The 16,436-nt window shown below is 39.7% G+C and overlaps 1 protein-coding gene across 1 annotated transcript; it reads left to right on the plus strand.

The window, feature by feature from the left end:
* Positions 1-10,488, plus strand: RAB36 (RAB36, member RAS oncogene family). Its single transcript, XM_062504492.1, has 10 exons — positions 1-69; positions 1,220-1,308; positions 3,824-3,889; positions 4,556-4,657; positions 6,299-6,363; positions 6,951-7,002; positions 8,367-8,448; positions 9,441-9,531; positions 10,072-10,191; positions 10,424-10,488. Exons 1-10 carry the CDS (start codon positions 1-3, stop codon positions 10,486-10,488), a joined length of 801 nt encoding a protein of 266 aa, XP_062360476.1.
* The last annotated feature ends 5,948 nt before the right edge of the window (positions 10,489-16,436 follow it).

Genomic DNA, 16,436 nt, shown 5'->3' on the forward strand with positions numbered 1-16,436 from the left:
ATGAAGTCCAGCATAATGCATTTGGTTCCCCCAGTGAGTAGAGAAAGAAGAATTTCCCAGTTTCCCAAGGTAAGCATTCTTTATCCCTTTGGTCACAGTATCTAGACCCTGCCACACTGATTTATCTTTCCATTGTGCTAATATGGTATTTTAATTTAATTTAATATCAACTTGTTGTCTTCTGTAAAAATAAAATTATTTAAGATTCTTTCAAAGTTTAATGTAACCTCATAGTCCCATTCAATGCTGATCTCTTTAATAATAATCCTTATTCTTCTTTCAAACCTTTACAAAAGTGACTTGTTACAGAAGTTTTATCTTACAATATTTATTTTTTCAGCAAAACAGTAATAATTACACGCTGAAATGGCTCCAACACCAAGGGAAAAGAGGAACCATAACTGGCATTTAATTTGCCCAAAAGAAATCTAATTAGTAGGCTTTGGTTAAAGAATTTGAGGCAATTTTAATTTTCTGTTTTAGAAGAATCTTGGTCATAAAGTAGATCAATGTACTAGGCACTGTTGAAACACAGACAAAATACCTTTGATGTCCCCAAAGACTTTTGTATTTGAAGTATAATAGAACAGTTAAGGACAAGGAAAGACAAGGAATTAATGCTTGTTTTTTTCAGTTGTTCAAAAGATCCTTTTAAGGGAGTTCACTTTTTTCCATTCTTGATCTCAGCCACGTATTTTGCTTTTAATTTTATGAAAAATACCACAGGTATTTTAAGCAAATGCAAAGTGAAATATATTTTCCTCATTTTTAACTAATTCCCATTAAAAGGGCTAGTAATAAAAACAGTGCATCACACTTATTAAGGATTTAAAAACTTCGTAGTAATAATGACTTACTGCTGGTGTGCTCCCCTCTGTGTTTATCTTGTGTGTCTTAGCTTGTTGGGATAATTGAAGGCACTTACTGTTGTACAGAATGATGAGCAAACAGATTTGGCCATGGGGGCTTAGGCAACGCTGGACACTGACGCTCAAAAAATTGCTCAAAGGATGATGTTGTCCCAAGGAGTTTTTCCAAACACAACTCTGGGGAAACCTTACTCCCTTCTAACCCCAGCCTACCCGTTTTCTTCTGCCAGGGTAGCTCTGTTCTTGACACACCCTGGGAACAGTCATTTTATCTGTTTTTCCTTGCCAGTTTGGCTTCTTGCCAAGTAGCCATCACCCCGTTTGTCCCAGCAGTTGTTCTCTCTTTTCAGTGGTACACACCTGAGGCCTGTCTGCAGTTTAAAGAGCACTTCCATGCACAGGTCAGGGCTGCTTGTCAGCAGAGCACTGGAACAGCTGGGTAAGTTTGCAGTAACCCCGGTATGCAAGGAAGGAAGTGTTTTAAGCTCTTTATGGCCTCCTTTCTTCATTGGCTTCCCCCCCCTCATTCCTCATGTTCCTCACTGCAGTATGTTTCAAGGCAGCTAAGCCCCTGAACGGGCAGGTCTCTGAGCTGTTCCACAGTACATGAATCAAGTGCCTCTTCTGCTGGAATAGGTAACATTGAAAAAATGGTGTAGTAGTTTAGAAATGAGAAAGTTTTTTAACACCCTTTAAGTAAACACTTAGTTCAAAAGATCTAACAGATCCAGCCTTGCTGTGTTCTCTGCAGGTGTTCTAAAGGAGCAGTTAATAAAGGCTTTGGAGGGATATAAAGGCAGCAGTTCAAAGTTTCTTGAAACATCTAGAAATCTGGTTTTAGTCTTTTTGAAGTATATGTGCTGAGAAATTCTCTTAAATGGCTCCTTAAAACTGGAGGGAAATTCTGATAAATATATAGTATTTAAAAATCAAAATAAGCTGATTTATGCTCTACTAATAATCTTGAAGTCAGTTTTTTCCCCTGCATTATCTCTCCTCCAGAACTGTTACTATTATTGATTTAATCTCTGAAGCAAGGCAAGAAAGCTAAACTGTGTTGAAATTATCACTATTCAGTTAAAATAAATTGCTGTACATTTTAGTGATAAATGCTTCTGGTTTCTGTGTGAAGGATCCTCTGTAAAGTGGAGCTCCTATGAATACTGACAATTAGCTCACTGTTCCTCCAGCTCTAGAGTTGCTGACATGATACTTGTCATGATACCCATCTTTAAATGCAACTTTTTATTCATTTCACAAGGGAGCCTTGCTTAAAAAAAAAAAACTTTTTAAGCCAAAATATGTCACCCTGAGAGACATCAGTGACTTTATTCCTTTTTAGAAACACAGTTGCTATCTTAATTTCATGTAAATTTGTTGCAAGTGTCTGGACAATTTTCCAACTAAGACATGCTTTATTGAATTGAGGTATATTTCCTTCCATTTCCAAGATGTATTTGTTTGGGATTTTTATTATTAGTATTTTTTTATTTCTATAATAAACCAGTTCTGTATGTAATTTAGTCTGGTAACAGAGTATAACTAAAAAGCTGTATGTTTTGTCTTTGTGAATAGAATGAAACTACTTTTCTGTCACTGCTCTCCATATATGATTGTTATTTGGTCATTTAAGTCCCTTTTTTTGGGTGGAATGGGGGTAGGAAGGGCAGCCAGAGTGTTTTATACTGTACTTTTAAAGCTTGGCAGGAATAACTGTTGTCTTCTTTTTCCATTATTCCAACTAATAAAACATTTCTTTGTCCTTTGGAAAGCTAGTCTGATAAATTCAGTAGCTAATGGCTGTATTTAATACTCTCCTGATAGTCCACCATTGTGTTAAATGGTCTGATCTAGGGAGGTTTTTTCCCCCCACTATGAATTAATGCAGCACACATCTCTAAGGCAATGCTTAGTCTTTGGCTTTTCCCTTAAAGTCACTGATTTTATTCACTATTTTCACATTAACAGCAATCAGAAGCACAGGGGCTTGTGGTCACCCAGTTAATGTTGACTGGCACATAAGTTTGGGTCTTTTTTTCCTTTTCTTTTGGAAATATGAGTCATGCAATTTACAGTAAATTTTTCAGCTATTTTGATAACTTAGAATCAGGGTCACATGGAAGTTAATGTAACTAGAAATAGTATTCAATAGAAGATTAACTCCTTTGTTAAAAAGCCATTCCTTGATAGGAAAGAACATTAAACCTCTTAAGCTGTTTTTGTAGCATGTGCACTGGAGATGTCAATCCAAGTTCAGGTCAATAAATAAACTTAAATTCACTTATCCACCTGGATCTCCTAAAGGACACACAGTTTCAATTTTAAGAATATAGGTTGAATCACCTAAAGCCCATCTGCTGTATCCTGTGGGAGGACCTAGAGTAAAGAGGATTATTTGCATGAAGCCAGGTTCAGATTAATATTATTCCAGGTAGTCAGAAAATGTATTGGCTCTAACCCTGTGGATTGTTTTTCCCAGAGACATGTTCTGAAGTGGGTTCTTTTATTATCAGCAATTTCTTGTTTCTGCACTAGGACTTCATTTGTATTATTAAAGTCATTATCAGTGAGAAACCTGGGGTAAATTGGAATGCAAAGGATGCAGATACACTATGGTCTTATGTGTAAACTTATGTAAAAATATGCCAGATGTATATACTTGTAGTCAAGGCAATTTTAATAGAATAAAATTTGTTCTACTGAATTGAAATTAAGAAAAAAATAAACCGAGTAAGAAATGGACTATTTCTGCTCCAGAAGTGTTTGGTTTTTGGGTGGCTTTCTTTCTTGCAATTTAAGACTCAGATTGTGCAGCACAGTGGCACATACATAAACTGAAGTGACAGGTACATGTGCTCCTCACTTGCAATTTAAAGATCTAGATCAGAGTTTTTAGGAGGCGACTGTTGAACTTGCTACTAAAACTATGTAATATTTTCAAATATTTATAATAGGCTGAAAATATCCAAAGTGGTTGTGGTAGGAGACCTGTATGTTGGGAAGACCAGTCTTATCAACAGGTACAGTATATCTCAGCTGATGGTTTGATTCTTCTGTTTCTCAAAGAAATGCTGTAACATTTCCATTGCTGACTTTAGAGCAGTGCTTCGTGGCTCTGGTTTGAATCTGAACCAGTACTTTGTGGTTTTGTTATCAGATGAAGACAAAATGAAGTCAAGAGTATGAGACAGTCTTGATACATCAGCACAGGAAGTTGTGCTCTAGCACTTCAGTCAGTATATGTTACATTCTGAGGTATTTTTGTCCAGTCAAATATGCAACAGTGTTTTCTTAAGGAATCCAGTCTAAAGGCTAAAATTGGGAAAAAAATTCCAGTGTCTGAGTCTGTTTCATTTGGGTCATTATTTGCGACCCAAAATATATTCTCTTGTAACTAAAACTGGAAGGTACTGTACCTCCCTGGAGAGCCCAAGGATGCTTTATTCTGAGTCTCATACTGTCCTGAAAGCTTACTAGATATATGTGCTTTCTAGTTTGTTAAACAGTATCTCCTTTTCTTTTAGTTAGTGTCTTTATGTTTTTATGTCTGCTTCTACATTATATAGCAAATCCACAGTTAGGTTTTTTTTTTCTTCATAATTTACCCTAGGCAGTGTTAGTTTTGCAGTTATTTGTAATTGTCTTACTGGTATTTAATCATTTTATTTTTTTTTTTTAATTTGCAGATTTTGTAAAGATAATTTTGACCGAGACTACAAGGCAACCATTGGAGTCGATTTTGAGATTGAACGTTTTGAGATTATTGGAATGCCATATAACCTCCAGATGTTAGTTGAAAGAGCATGGCTAAGTATTGCATAGAGTACAGTCTCAGCAGAGCCTGAATTGCTGCAGGCTGTAGTGGAATAAAGATTTTTAAAATGTAATACAATTGCACAAATAATAATGTGATCTGAAGAAAAGATTCTGTCTCTGGACTTGCAGTTTTAGTAGAAATTTCACTCTTGGATTTCTCATCCCTAAAAAATATTACAAGCTTGTCAATGAAAATTCATCTTGGATGTCCTGCACTATTTCAGTGGATTTCTGTCTCTTTTACTCAACGTTCATGAAAGGGAAGTGGAAGCTTTTGCCACAGCTTTGGTCAGTGCTAGTGTAACCCCAGTCTGTGATTTGAGTTTAGTAGGCACAATGAGCACTGAACTTGGCTTTACCTTTTGGGGGTTTCATTCCTGCAGTCACTGGAATTAATGTTAAGGTATCCAGTGATTTCAACAACTCTTAATTAGCAACTAATTAATTATCCCTATATCATAGAAAGGCTGGAGTGGTTTTATTAGAATGTGAACCTAGTATCTTTGATTTTCAACTTTGTTTGTCAGACTAGTGGGAGTCCTGCCCTTCTTCTACTGCTTTGGTTCTGTGGAGTGGTGTCCCTTTGTGTTTCTGGTGGCCAGCAGTATTGTACAGTGGAGGGCATTATGGAATCGTCTGTAGTGTGACCTAGAGCAGAAATAAGGTGCTGTGCATGAGGTATTTTAGTGCATGAATCTTAAAAACCTTTTTACTTAGGAACACTTTTTTTCTGGTAAGATCACTGATGTAAATATATGGCTCGTGGTATTTATTGAAAAATACTTTAAAATCCATTTCCTACTGATTTCACCGCAGTTGTGTTTGGGAAGTTCTGCCAGGTGCTATCCTTTTGGAACTTGAGTCCCTCTAAAAATCTAGACTCGTGCATCAACACTTTGCAAACTGAAGCAATAAGGTCAGGTTGCATTATCTGCAAAGTCTTCAGAAGCTGGGTAGAACATTTCCATATGATAAGCACTAGTGCCCCCTCTTGCTGAGAGATTTCCTTACAAGATATATTTGAAAGTATCCCTGACTGGCAGTACAAGGCTGCAACAAAACCCAAACCTGTAGTGCTGGCAGTAGCTGAAGGCACTGCATATTGTGTTCATTAATTAGAAGGACATTCTTGATTTTATTTCATGGTGTCATTAGTACCTGGTAGACTGAGCTGCAGGTCTCTATTTTGTAATGTAGGGACAGATATCTTATTCAAGCAGATTGCAAGATTCTAACATGTCTTAGCTATAATTAGCAGAGCAAATTTACAAAACAAGATTGCCCTAGAAATACACGCAGAGTACATAGGTGAAAGAAAAAAATGTTTTAAGGAAAAAATATTACCATGCAGAATAGAAATATTTGAATTGTCTCCAAAATTATATAGTATTTTTAAAGAAAAGGTAAAAATGGTGTTTGCATGTCTTCATTGACTAATAAAGCTTTAGTATATTTCTATCAGTAGTTAATGAATAACATGTTCCAGATGGTGACACTTCTCTGGTATCACATTCTTCTCTGCCTTGTACCAGTCTGCTGCTTCATTAACATGTTTACTCAGGTTACCCTGGCTTTCATTAACTTGAAATTTCTTTTTTTCCCCTGTTGCACAGATGGGACACAGCAGGTCAGGAGAAGTTCAAGTGCATTGCATCTGCTTACTACCGAGGAGCAGAGGGTGAGAACAATATTAATTTGGTCCTGCTTTTGTTGGGAGGCTGTGTTTTGTACAGCAATGTATATCCACGTATGCTCCTCAGGAAGGTACCTCTAGACACTGTGCTGGAATGGACTGTCCATTATTGCACGGCAGAAGGGATGAAGGCATTCATGACTTGATGTGTTGTCACATCTGCAGGCTCTGAGTGTTCTGAGGATGCAGTGATAGAAAGTGGCACTTGTAACTAGGGGGGAAAGAATTTGAGGTTGGGTGAGATTAATGCTGGAGTTGGAAGTAGATATTTCTGGCTTTCCCTTTGGTACGAGACAATCCTGTGGTAATTAGTGGTTCCAAAATGAAAGGGTTGATAGCACTAGAGACTGCAGACTACAGATATAAAGTTGAAGACTAAGGACTTAGGTCTTATTGGGCGCTAGAAAAAGAAAAGGAATGAGCAAATGGGTAGTCTTCCATCTCCTATGTGTTAAATCTGTTCTTAAACCTTATACATAAACATTATCTCTGTTTAAGAAGATGGGTTGGAGAGACTGCTGATACACTTTCTAATTTAATTACTTTTTTTATATTCTTGTCTTTTATTGCAGTTATAATAACTGTGTTTGATCTGGCTGATATCCAAACTTTGGATCACACCAAGTGAGTTTCTGTTTTGGCTTATCTTTTAAAGGTTTTTACAGCAGGTTTAATTGCCTTCCATATGTAGGTGTTAAGAACTTGCTGGATCATGAGTATATTTTCTACTGAGCTAAGAAATTAAAAATGACAGTCACTAGTTTTGATTACATAGGGGAGGGATTTTTCTGAAGAAAATGCAGGGCATAAATTTGAACCACTTACACTTGACTTCCTCTAAAGTGAGTGCAGAGGGAGAGGCACTTCAGTTAAAGCTTGATCCTTCCACAGCTAGACATGAAGGAAGGGATGAAGTACACCCCAAAAGCTTTTTTTTTAAAACTTCATTTGCTATAAATAGAATAACAGGCTGGGATCTAATGTAAGTGATAAAATTGATGAGATGCATCTCATGCATAATGTCTCATGAGCCTTTCATTTTTTAGGTGCACTGTTATCCCAAAATTTTCTTTCTCTAGTTTCTATGGCTCTGATGGGAGACAGGCTGTCAAAAAGAAGAGAGAAAATTAAAAACTCCAAGTATGTGTAGATTAAGCTAAACTTACTACTTCTGATCCTTGTAATGATTTGGTTACAATAACACACTAATTGTTATGAATAAATGCATTCTACTTTTAGTGCAGGCTGCAAAACCCTTCACAGATCTGTGATCCACATTGCTGTCACAGCTCAGAGCATATGTATTTCTAACATGCTGCTGTGACTGCAGTGCAGGTACAGACTTCTTTATAACCTGTACTCTGTCTTATTTGAATGTGTACTATGGTGCTTAGCTCATTTACATAGGACATTGTAAAATAATATATATATTAGTGTCTCTGCTTGGCTGAAAGTAATTGAAGCCTGTGAACCTGATTTCCCACACACACTCACTCCCTTCCCTCCTTGACTTGTGTTGGATGACTCAAGAGAAACTTGATTGCCAGAGTAACAAGAATATAAAAGCCTGTGAGACAAGAATCATACAGCCTTCATAGGGAGCTGTTTTAAAATGCTGAATAGATTATTTCACTCTTTATTCCCATTTGTGTCTAACCTGCTATGTGGTTCATACCTTTTCAGTTGCTTCTTGCTTTCTTATTCCTTATCTTGCACCAAACTTAACCTTCTCCCTTGTCCTGGGAAATATCCTCTCTAGGTGCCAAAATGATTGTTGAATTTGTACCCTGCCATGGGTATGATTTTTCCTTAGTGGGAGACATGTATTCAAAGGAGTTGGAATAGCTGCTGCTCTCTCTGTCTAGAATAAAAGGCTTTTGATACTCACATAAGTTCTTCCACTCACTTTTTTTGTGACCCTATTATCTGTCATCTTCTGCTGTACTCCTTGTTCCCTCTGACTCTGTCATTTCCTTTTTGTATTTCAGACAGTGGCTAGAAGATGCATTGAGGGAGAACGAGCCAGATTCCAGCTTCATCTTTCTAGTTGGAACAAAAAAAGATTTGGTGGTGAGTAAATTGAGTGCAGATAAGGAAATCAGATTTTCCCGAGTTCCTCAAGTGATTTCCCCTGCAAGTTGTGCACAATGTCATTGAGATAAAGACCTTGAGAGAAAAACTTAAAAGGTAAATTGAACAGCACACTTGAAACCAGTTAAAGAAGAGGCTTTCTAAAAAAATGGGTAGTTAGTGAAATATTTCTTGCATGACATTTTTCAAGCATATGTAAACATACATAGTGATCTTGAAGGTTTTCTTCTTGTTCTGTGAGTGTTCATAAGTTTTCTTCTTTTCTCTCCATTTAAAATAACTGCAGTATGAAATTTAGAGCATTTTTGTTTGTTTGTTTTTTGTTTGTTATGCCAGCAAGCCTGACATTCTGGATTTGAATCCTAGAAATATGGAATTCTAAGATAGATACTAACAACTGTGTATTGGAGTTCAGAGAGCTATTGGAAAAAATAGAAATTGGCTTTTAAGGGATAGTGTGTTCATTATTCAGGAACAGGGAAGGCTTCTTACTTAATTGAATATCACATAATTTTTAAAAGAACAGAGGGAATGCAGTCTCTCTATACAATTCTCAGTCCTGTGTTTGTCTTTCTGTGGAGAAAAGATTTTTAAAGCTTTGAAAACAAACTTGTTTCTTCTGTTACTAGTTGGTCCCACAGCTCTTCTGCTGAGAATGATGGGGTGATAAGGATTTCAAGACCATTAACTGAGCTGCTGTTAACTTGATAGCTCTTTACCACGGAATGTGTTAAATACCAGTCATTTGTTAACTCTTGTTCCATTTCAGTGCTGTGGGAGCTGAGTGGAGACTTCCATTTAAACCAGTACTAAATTCTTGCAGTCATGTCTGATTGCCCAAGTCTAGGCAAGGTCAGAAAAGCCACTGAGAAAACTGGAAGCATCACAGCGTAGGTGTATGGCAGTGCCCTGTGCTGTTACCAGCCCAGCCACACCACTTCTGCTCAAGTTATTGCTCATTGTTTGCCCAGTCAGATGCTGTGTGTGAAAGGACAGAGCTGGATGCCATCCGTTTTGCCAAGGAGATGCAGGCAGAATACTGGTCAGTCTCAGCCAAAACAGGTAAATTACTGCGAAGGATGTAAAAATAGCATAACCACGAGGGCTGATGTTGCAGTGGGAGGAGCTTATTATCTCCCCGTTGCTTTTTTTTTTTGTTTGTTTTTCTTGCATTTTGTTGCTATTAGAAACTTCAGGCTTATTAATGGCTGATTTTATTTCAGAATTTGTATGTGTGCTTTCACTGTCGTGTTTGCAGAAAGAAGTCATCAAACTGCTTTGCAGTATCTGAGCATGTTTAATTCATAGATAGTTACATAAATACACATGTGCACTACTATTCAACGTTTGCAGTGGAGAAAGATTACACCACAAAATGAGTTCTATCTGTTGCTGGCTAAAAATAAAGGTGCAGCACAGGGTACAGTATTCCAGAGTAAGAAAATTAGAAATTATTTCTGCAGTGATCAGAATGGGAGACAGATTGTTGGAGAGGCCTGTTCTGCCCCAATATTGAGCAGTCAGCTGTTCACAGATGTGCTTGTTATGATATTCTGCTGATGTGCCTTTATAAAAACACATCATTTCTGTCTTGTTTCCCAGGAGAAAATGTCAAAGAATTCTTTTCCCGAGTTGCTGCCTTGGCCTTTGAACAGTCCATGATAAAGGAGTTGGAGGACACTCCTGGGCACAGGGCCCAAATTGGGGCAGGAAATCTCATCAGTATGTGACGTTTTGCTTTTTGTGTGCATTTTCCTTGTTTATAGTCCAAAAGACTGGGGAGGTTTTTCAAGCATTAGAGCCAGTTTCAAATACCTGCAAGCATATTCATATCATTGTCTGCCCAGGTTTTGGCCTACAGGAGTGACTGGGCCTGCATCCAGCTTTTGTTACCCTTAGTATCAGATGATATAATCTCTTTTAAGTTGATTTTATAACTTTTTTGTTTCCACAGAGCTAGAGAAGAACATTATGGAAGTTCCAGAAGACAAAGCTCAAGTCAGCCTGAGTTGCTGCTAACTGTCAACTGTTTCTGCAAATGCCACACTTCTCTGCAACAATGCTCTCAAACCAGAAACGGAGAGCTTTAATTTTAGAAATGAGGGAGGAAAAACTTACTCAAACTTTCTTGCTGAGAGTTCCCTTGCTGCTGCAGGCTCCCTGTGCAGGGTGGTACAGTTATATAAACCTTTCTCTGTGTTGTTGAATCATAGCATTCTTGTCTTAATGCAAGAAGACATTGCCAATGCCATGGGCTCACCTGTCTGCCAGAAAGGCTTGTAGTCAAAAATGATGTCATTTTAGTGTGTTGTTTTTTGATAATTCTCTAGGAGTCGTAATTCCTGTGGGAGCAGAAAACAAGTGGCAGTTCAGAATGAAGGGTGCTATCAATATGGTTTTGCCTTTTAAAATCATCATGTAAAATAGCTGTGATTTGCTTTTATGTGTTACAAGTGTTTTGACACTATTTGAAAATAAATCTTTTTAAGTATCAGGACTGGAAATACACAAATGTAGACTGCATAGTTTCCACTGTGGTTTCTCCATCCTGGAAAAAATGTGTATTACTTTTCATTTTCCACTTGAGAATCAGAGTCCAGTATTAAATATTTCCAAGCCTAAAAGAAGTCCAGGTAGGAACTTGGTTGTTTTAAAATAGCTGTCTAATATTTTGAAAACGTTGCCAGATAAGAATGTTGTTCTTTTCCATTCTCTTAAGTAGCTCTCTGAACTCTAATACTCTGTTGTATCTAACTTAGAATTCCATGCTTCTAGGATTCATATCCAGAACGTGAGGCTTGCTGACATAAAAATTATATATATATATCTATGTAATGCTCTAAATTTCATACTTCAGTTGTTTTAAATGGAGAGAGAAGAAAATCTGTGAATACAGAGTACAATTTATTGAGATATTTATTCAATCTTTTTAAAAACAGTATCTTTAAAAATAATTATAACAGGACTCAGATCTGAGATGCTGAGAAATAAAGACTTCTGCTGATGAAAAAATGCATCAATCTGAAAATATTCTGAATTTTCTGCCATTTTTCCCACTTTGATAAGAAATGGGACAAAGGGGAGAAAAGATAGCTTGAACATGGTTTTTTATTACTTTTTCTTTTTGACGTAAATTAGAGCAGCTTCCTAGAATATGATGAACAGTGATCTAGGAACTCTGTGTCTTTTTTAATCAGACGATCTTAACTTTGGAAATTGTGCTGCCCGTAGGCAAGGACACAAATGTAGCATTTGGTGGAGAAAATGAATCTATGAGGGTACGAAAGGAGCTCTTTACACAAATGTGTAATATTTCAACCGTGCGATGTGTTCAATTGAACAACCGTGCAGTTGTTCAATTCCAGAGTCTGTTTCACATGGGAGGTGAATTTACTCTGTGCTTGTAGCATTTGCTGTGCTGGGTGGGCAGCTTGGCCATGGCCTTTGTGTTTCCTGAGCCTGAGTGAGAGTGGAGATGGTTCACTCTGCTGCAGCAAATCAGGTTAGCTGGGCTTCAGTGCTGTCATGAGAGACAGTGTTTACACTGCAAAATGACTCAGGAACAAATCAAAGAAAGATGAGTTTTTGGTTTTTTTCCCACCAAGAAATATACCTCCTAAGGGTTTCTTCTGCTGCTGAGCTCAATTATGGTACAAAGTCACAGAGATGCAATCTCTTCATCAATGCGATCGTGTTGCCTGGAAAATCAGCTGGGACAGTTTTTTCGTAGGGATTCAGCACATTGCATGATGTCATTACTGTTTGGTATCATCTGGAGCTCCAAAAACTTCATATACAAATGCAATACTCTGTCAGTCATCAGCTATCATGGGACAATAGTGTGAGTCTGTTTATTAAATGATGGATGCTTTGAGACACTGGGTGTTTTTTTGGTTGGTAGTTTGTTGGGATTTTGTCGTCATTTTTGTTTGTGTGTTTATGTTTGGGTCTTTTGCTTGGTTGGTTGATTTTAAGGGTGTTTTTAACACCACTGAAACCTCCCCTGCAGAGAACTCCATATTAATAATTTATCATCTAAAATGAATCTTGGATCATGTTGCAAATGATGAGTTGCTTAGGAAAGCACAAAGGAGACTAACTATAGAAAATAAATATAAATCTCTAAGCTCTACCTGGCCAGTGTTTTATCTCTGTAAATCCATTCTATCAGCAACTTAATTGACTTTGAAGAAGCCTTAATATTTTGGAAAACAATGTTGAAAAAACTTCAACTATAGGCAGGCTAAACCACAAATTCTATACCAGTGGAAATCCCCCCAGTGATCATGGCAACAGTCACAGTTTCTGCTACCTTGTGGAATTTGCAGGTGAGAAATTGAAGTAAACTTTGGGGTCAGTCTGAAGCCAAGGCAAAGAGCAATTGTAACAATCCATTTCCCAAAAGAAATACTGAAGTTGTGCTGTTTCTTGTCTTTAATAAGTAAAAGCTAACGTGTTCGTGGATTGTGGGTGCATTTGTGCTGAGCAATCCCTCTGGTAATGGATGAAAAATCATGTAAGAAAGCCACCTGATGTAGTTAATTTCTTACTATAAAAGCCTGCTCTTTTAATTTTTAACGGTGTTATTTCTCCTTTTGAGTTATTTGACACTTAAGGTATGATTGTTTATATTTACATAGGTCATAGGATTCAGAACTGTCTGAATTCTGTTGGTTCCCAGTTCACGTTTACATTGTGGTGGAACTGGAGTAATTTCTCCATTAATAAATCTGTCCCTCTATGTGTGTTTTCAGCTTCCCATCAATAGTTAGAGGTTGTTCTAATGTAACACACTGATAGGTGAATGCTCTCAACACTCCGTATCACATCTCTGAACATGCTAGTGAAAATGAAATGTTTGGCAACTTGTAGGAGAATATGTATTTGGTGGTGGAGCGGGTTGATCACTTTCCTGTATTTTTGCCCTGAAAGTTGTTCTCACAGTGAGAAATTCCCATTGTCTGAATCTGGAGAAAGAGAGTTCCTTTTTTTTCCCCCGAGTTCATAGAATTATTTAGACTGGATGGGACTTCCCAAGACCTGTCAGCTTTGTCAAACTACCAAAAGTGCTGCTTTAAGAAAAATATGATTTTTTAAGTTTCAGCCACATATTAATCAGAAACCATGTTTTATTTCTCAATTTAAAAGCTCAGCTTATGTCCTACTTTTTGTTGGTTTTGTTTGGTTTTTTTGTTGTTGTTTTTTTGTTTTGTTTTGTTTTTTGTCCTTAGAAAACCCGCGGTCCTTTCGCGTGGGATGATGCTGAGGACCAGTTCTCGAGAGCTGTACCCAGAGCCAAGCCGCTCCTCTTCCCACAAGAGGGAGCCCGGCGGTCACTGCAGGATCAGATCCGTGCCGGCTCGGAGCGCTTTGCGTTCTCTCGCCGGCCAGCAGAGGGGATGTGCCGGGCAGGCCGGCCCGAGTTCAGCCCCTCATCGGAGGATTCTCAGCCTCAAATCACAGGTATGTGTTTGCCACCGTAGTCTTAAAGAAATTTTGTATCCAATTAAAATACTGCTCTGTTCAATGCATAAAGTATCAGCAAAAATTCAGAGAACAGTTCCCAGTGGAATTTCTGGAGTTGTGCTGCCTCAGTAGGTAAAGAGGGTGCAGTTGTTTAACAGTATTATTCACTAAAAGGTAAGTGTGCACACAGCAATCCCTCATGTGACTCATCCTATTCTTACTCCCTCCAGAAAGGACACAAATGTCAGAAAAGTGGACTCAAATAGAAACTGCTCTAGAAATAAATGAGAATGGTGAGCCTTCAATAAAAGTTCTGTGTGAATTCAGAACATAGCCCAGTCATGTCACATATCTGCCATTGTTTATAACCATGCCAGTACAATCTTATTATTCCTACAAATACATTGCACGTCAGAATTTTGTTGGTCAAACTATCACTGAGCAAACAAATAGTATCAAAAGGCAATTTTTTTTTTTATTTCTGTGACATCAAGATTGAGACATCTTGAGAGATTTATGGAGTTATTTGTTAAACATATAGATTTTATTATGATTTGGGTTATAATCTGTTTTCCATATAGGTCAGCCAATGCCTGTTATGTGTTAAAAGCTGAGGAAACAAGTGTAGGAAGAGCAGTAAAAGCCAGGAAACAAAAACCAAGAGGGATGAACTCTGCAAAAGTGAATACATGAGTAGCCATTTGTGATATAGCTGAAAATACTGCAAAATATTTTGATTAGCATATAAAAAAGCATGGAGAGGAAAACTGCTTAATGGATTTTGAAACAGGATGTATCTCAAAGGTAAGAAAGCTATTCCTGTGGAGTTGTGCTTTTCATTCCTTTGGGATGTTATTAGTTCTTATCAGGGCTATATCCCACTCTCTTTTCTAGCAAAATCTACCAGAAAATATATGCTTCACTACAAACATGAAAGAAACAGTTTTATGGGGGATATGAGGGGTACATACCACCTTTCCGTGTCCTCCAAACAGGTAAGATGGAACTTGGGTTGTAATTTTTACACTTTTTTCAGAAGCTGAATTAATACATGAGAAGGACATATGCCTTAAGCAAGGTTAAGAAGGAAGTGTGATGGTGTGATTTCAGAAGGAAAACAATACCCAGCAGTCAGAATTCTGTTCAAATCATTTGCCACCCTTCACCAAGAGGTGAAGTGTGGGACTGAGTTACTGGGGCTAAATAACATACAGGACAAAAGTGAGACTAACGCTCAAACAAAGCAGCCCTTATTGTCAGTATGAGTTATTTACCAGTTGCCCATCTCAGAAATCCACCCTGTCATTTATTGGCAAGGAGGGTAGGACTGAGAGAATGACAAGCCTGCTACTAACCAGCACTTACATGAGTGGGGGGGGGAAAACGTGACCTTTGAAGGTGAGCTGCATCAGTGCCTGGGGGGAGAGGCTTGCTGTGAACGCAAGAGAAAGCACAGAGACGCGCTGGATTTATACATAATATATGAGGGCATGGCTGTATGGACCGGAATGGCTACCTCCGTACGCACACAGAGCTGTGTGCATGGCACGCTCTTAACCAGGCTTAGCTATGGTCATGTCTGCACGGTGTGCTGCTGCCCAGGCCTGCGGCTGCAAGGGCGAGCGGGCGGGAGCGCTCCCGACTTTGCCTTTGTCTCCCAGGCAGCCGTGAGGAAGGCGCTGGTCGCCCCCGGCCCGGCCGGCTCGGCTGCCCCTTTAAGAGGCCCCAGCGCCGTGTCAGTGCCTGCGCCGGGTCCTTCCCTTCCCTCCGCTCCGCTCCCCTCCCCTTCCGCAGCGCCGCCGGAGCCGGGCCGCGATGGGCTGCGGCGGGCAGCGGGGGCCGCGCCGCCGGGGGGGCTCCCGCGGGGCCGCGCCGCGCTCGGGCACCGCCGGGTAGCGGCGGAGCTCGGCCCGGACGCGCCGCCGCATCGCCGCCCCGCGCGGGGACCGTGTGCGCCCCGAGAGCAGCACAATAGCCGGGAGGAGGAGACAGGGAAAGGGGCAGGGGGAGAGGAGGAGAGAGAAAGAGAAAGCACAACACGGGGGCTGGCGAGGGAGCGCGGAGCGGAGGGCTCCGGAGCGTGGCCGCGCGGAGGACCGTGCCCAGGACGGCGGCGACAGGAGGTGGGTGGGGGACGATATTTACCTTCCCTCCCCAGCTCCTAGCCCGCTCCTTTGTCCACGCGCTTTGAAGTGCCGGGGGATCGCCGGGGTGGGAGCGTTGTTGTTCGCCAGCAAACGATCAGTCATGCCGGGGAGAGAGTAGCGAGCGGATGCGGGGCTGGGGCCGGCAGGAGCAGAGGGAGACGGGGAGGAGAGAGGATTTCGAGAGGAGATTGCTGCCCGCCTCCCAGTGCCCTGCATGGACCGCGAAAGAGACGCGCTGAGTTGACCCTGCCCGAGCTGTTTCTGCTTCTACATGTGAGATCCGGTTGGTTTTTTCTTTCCACCTCTTTCTCTCCAGCCTCCTTCTCGTATTCTCCACTTACTCCCGTATGCAAA

The sequence above is a fragment of the Cinclus cinclus genome, chromosome 17 (assembly GCF_963662255.1).
Source record: "Cinclus cinclus chromosome 17, bCinCin1.1, whole genome shotgun sequence".
In the NCBI taxonomy this organism is placed as follows: Eukaryota; Metazoa; Chordata; class Aves; order Passeriformes; family Cinclidae; genus Cinclus; species Cinclus cinclus.

Excerpts from the sequence above, each read along its gene's own strand:
- RAB36 (XM_062504492.1), top strand. The coding sequence starts at position 1 with ATGAAGTCCAGCATAATGCATTTGGTTCCCCCAGTGAGTAGAGAAAGA. Across the intron at positions 4,658-6,298 it reads ATGCCATATAACCTCCAGAT|ATGGGACACAGCAGGTCAGG; the intron begins GTTAGTTGAAAG and ends CCTGTTGCACAG. Across the intron at positions 8,449-9,440 it reads GAACAAAAAAAGATTTGGTG|TCAGATGCTGTGTGTGAAAG; the intron begins GTGAGTAAATTG and ends TTGTTTGCCCAG.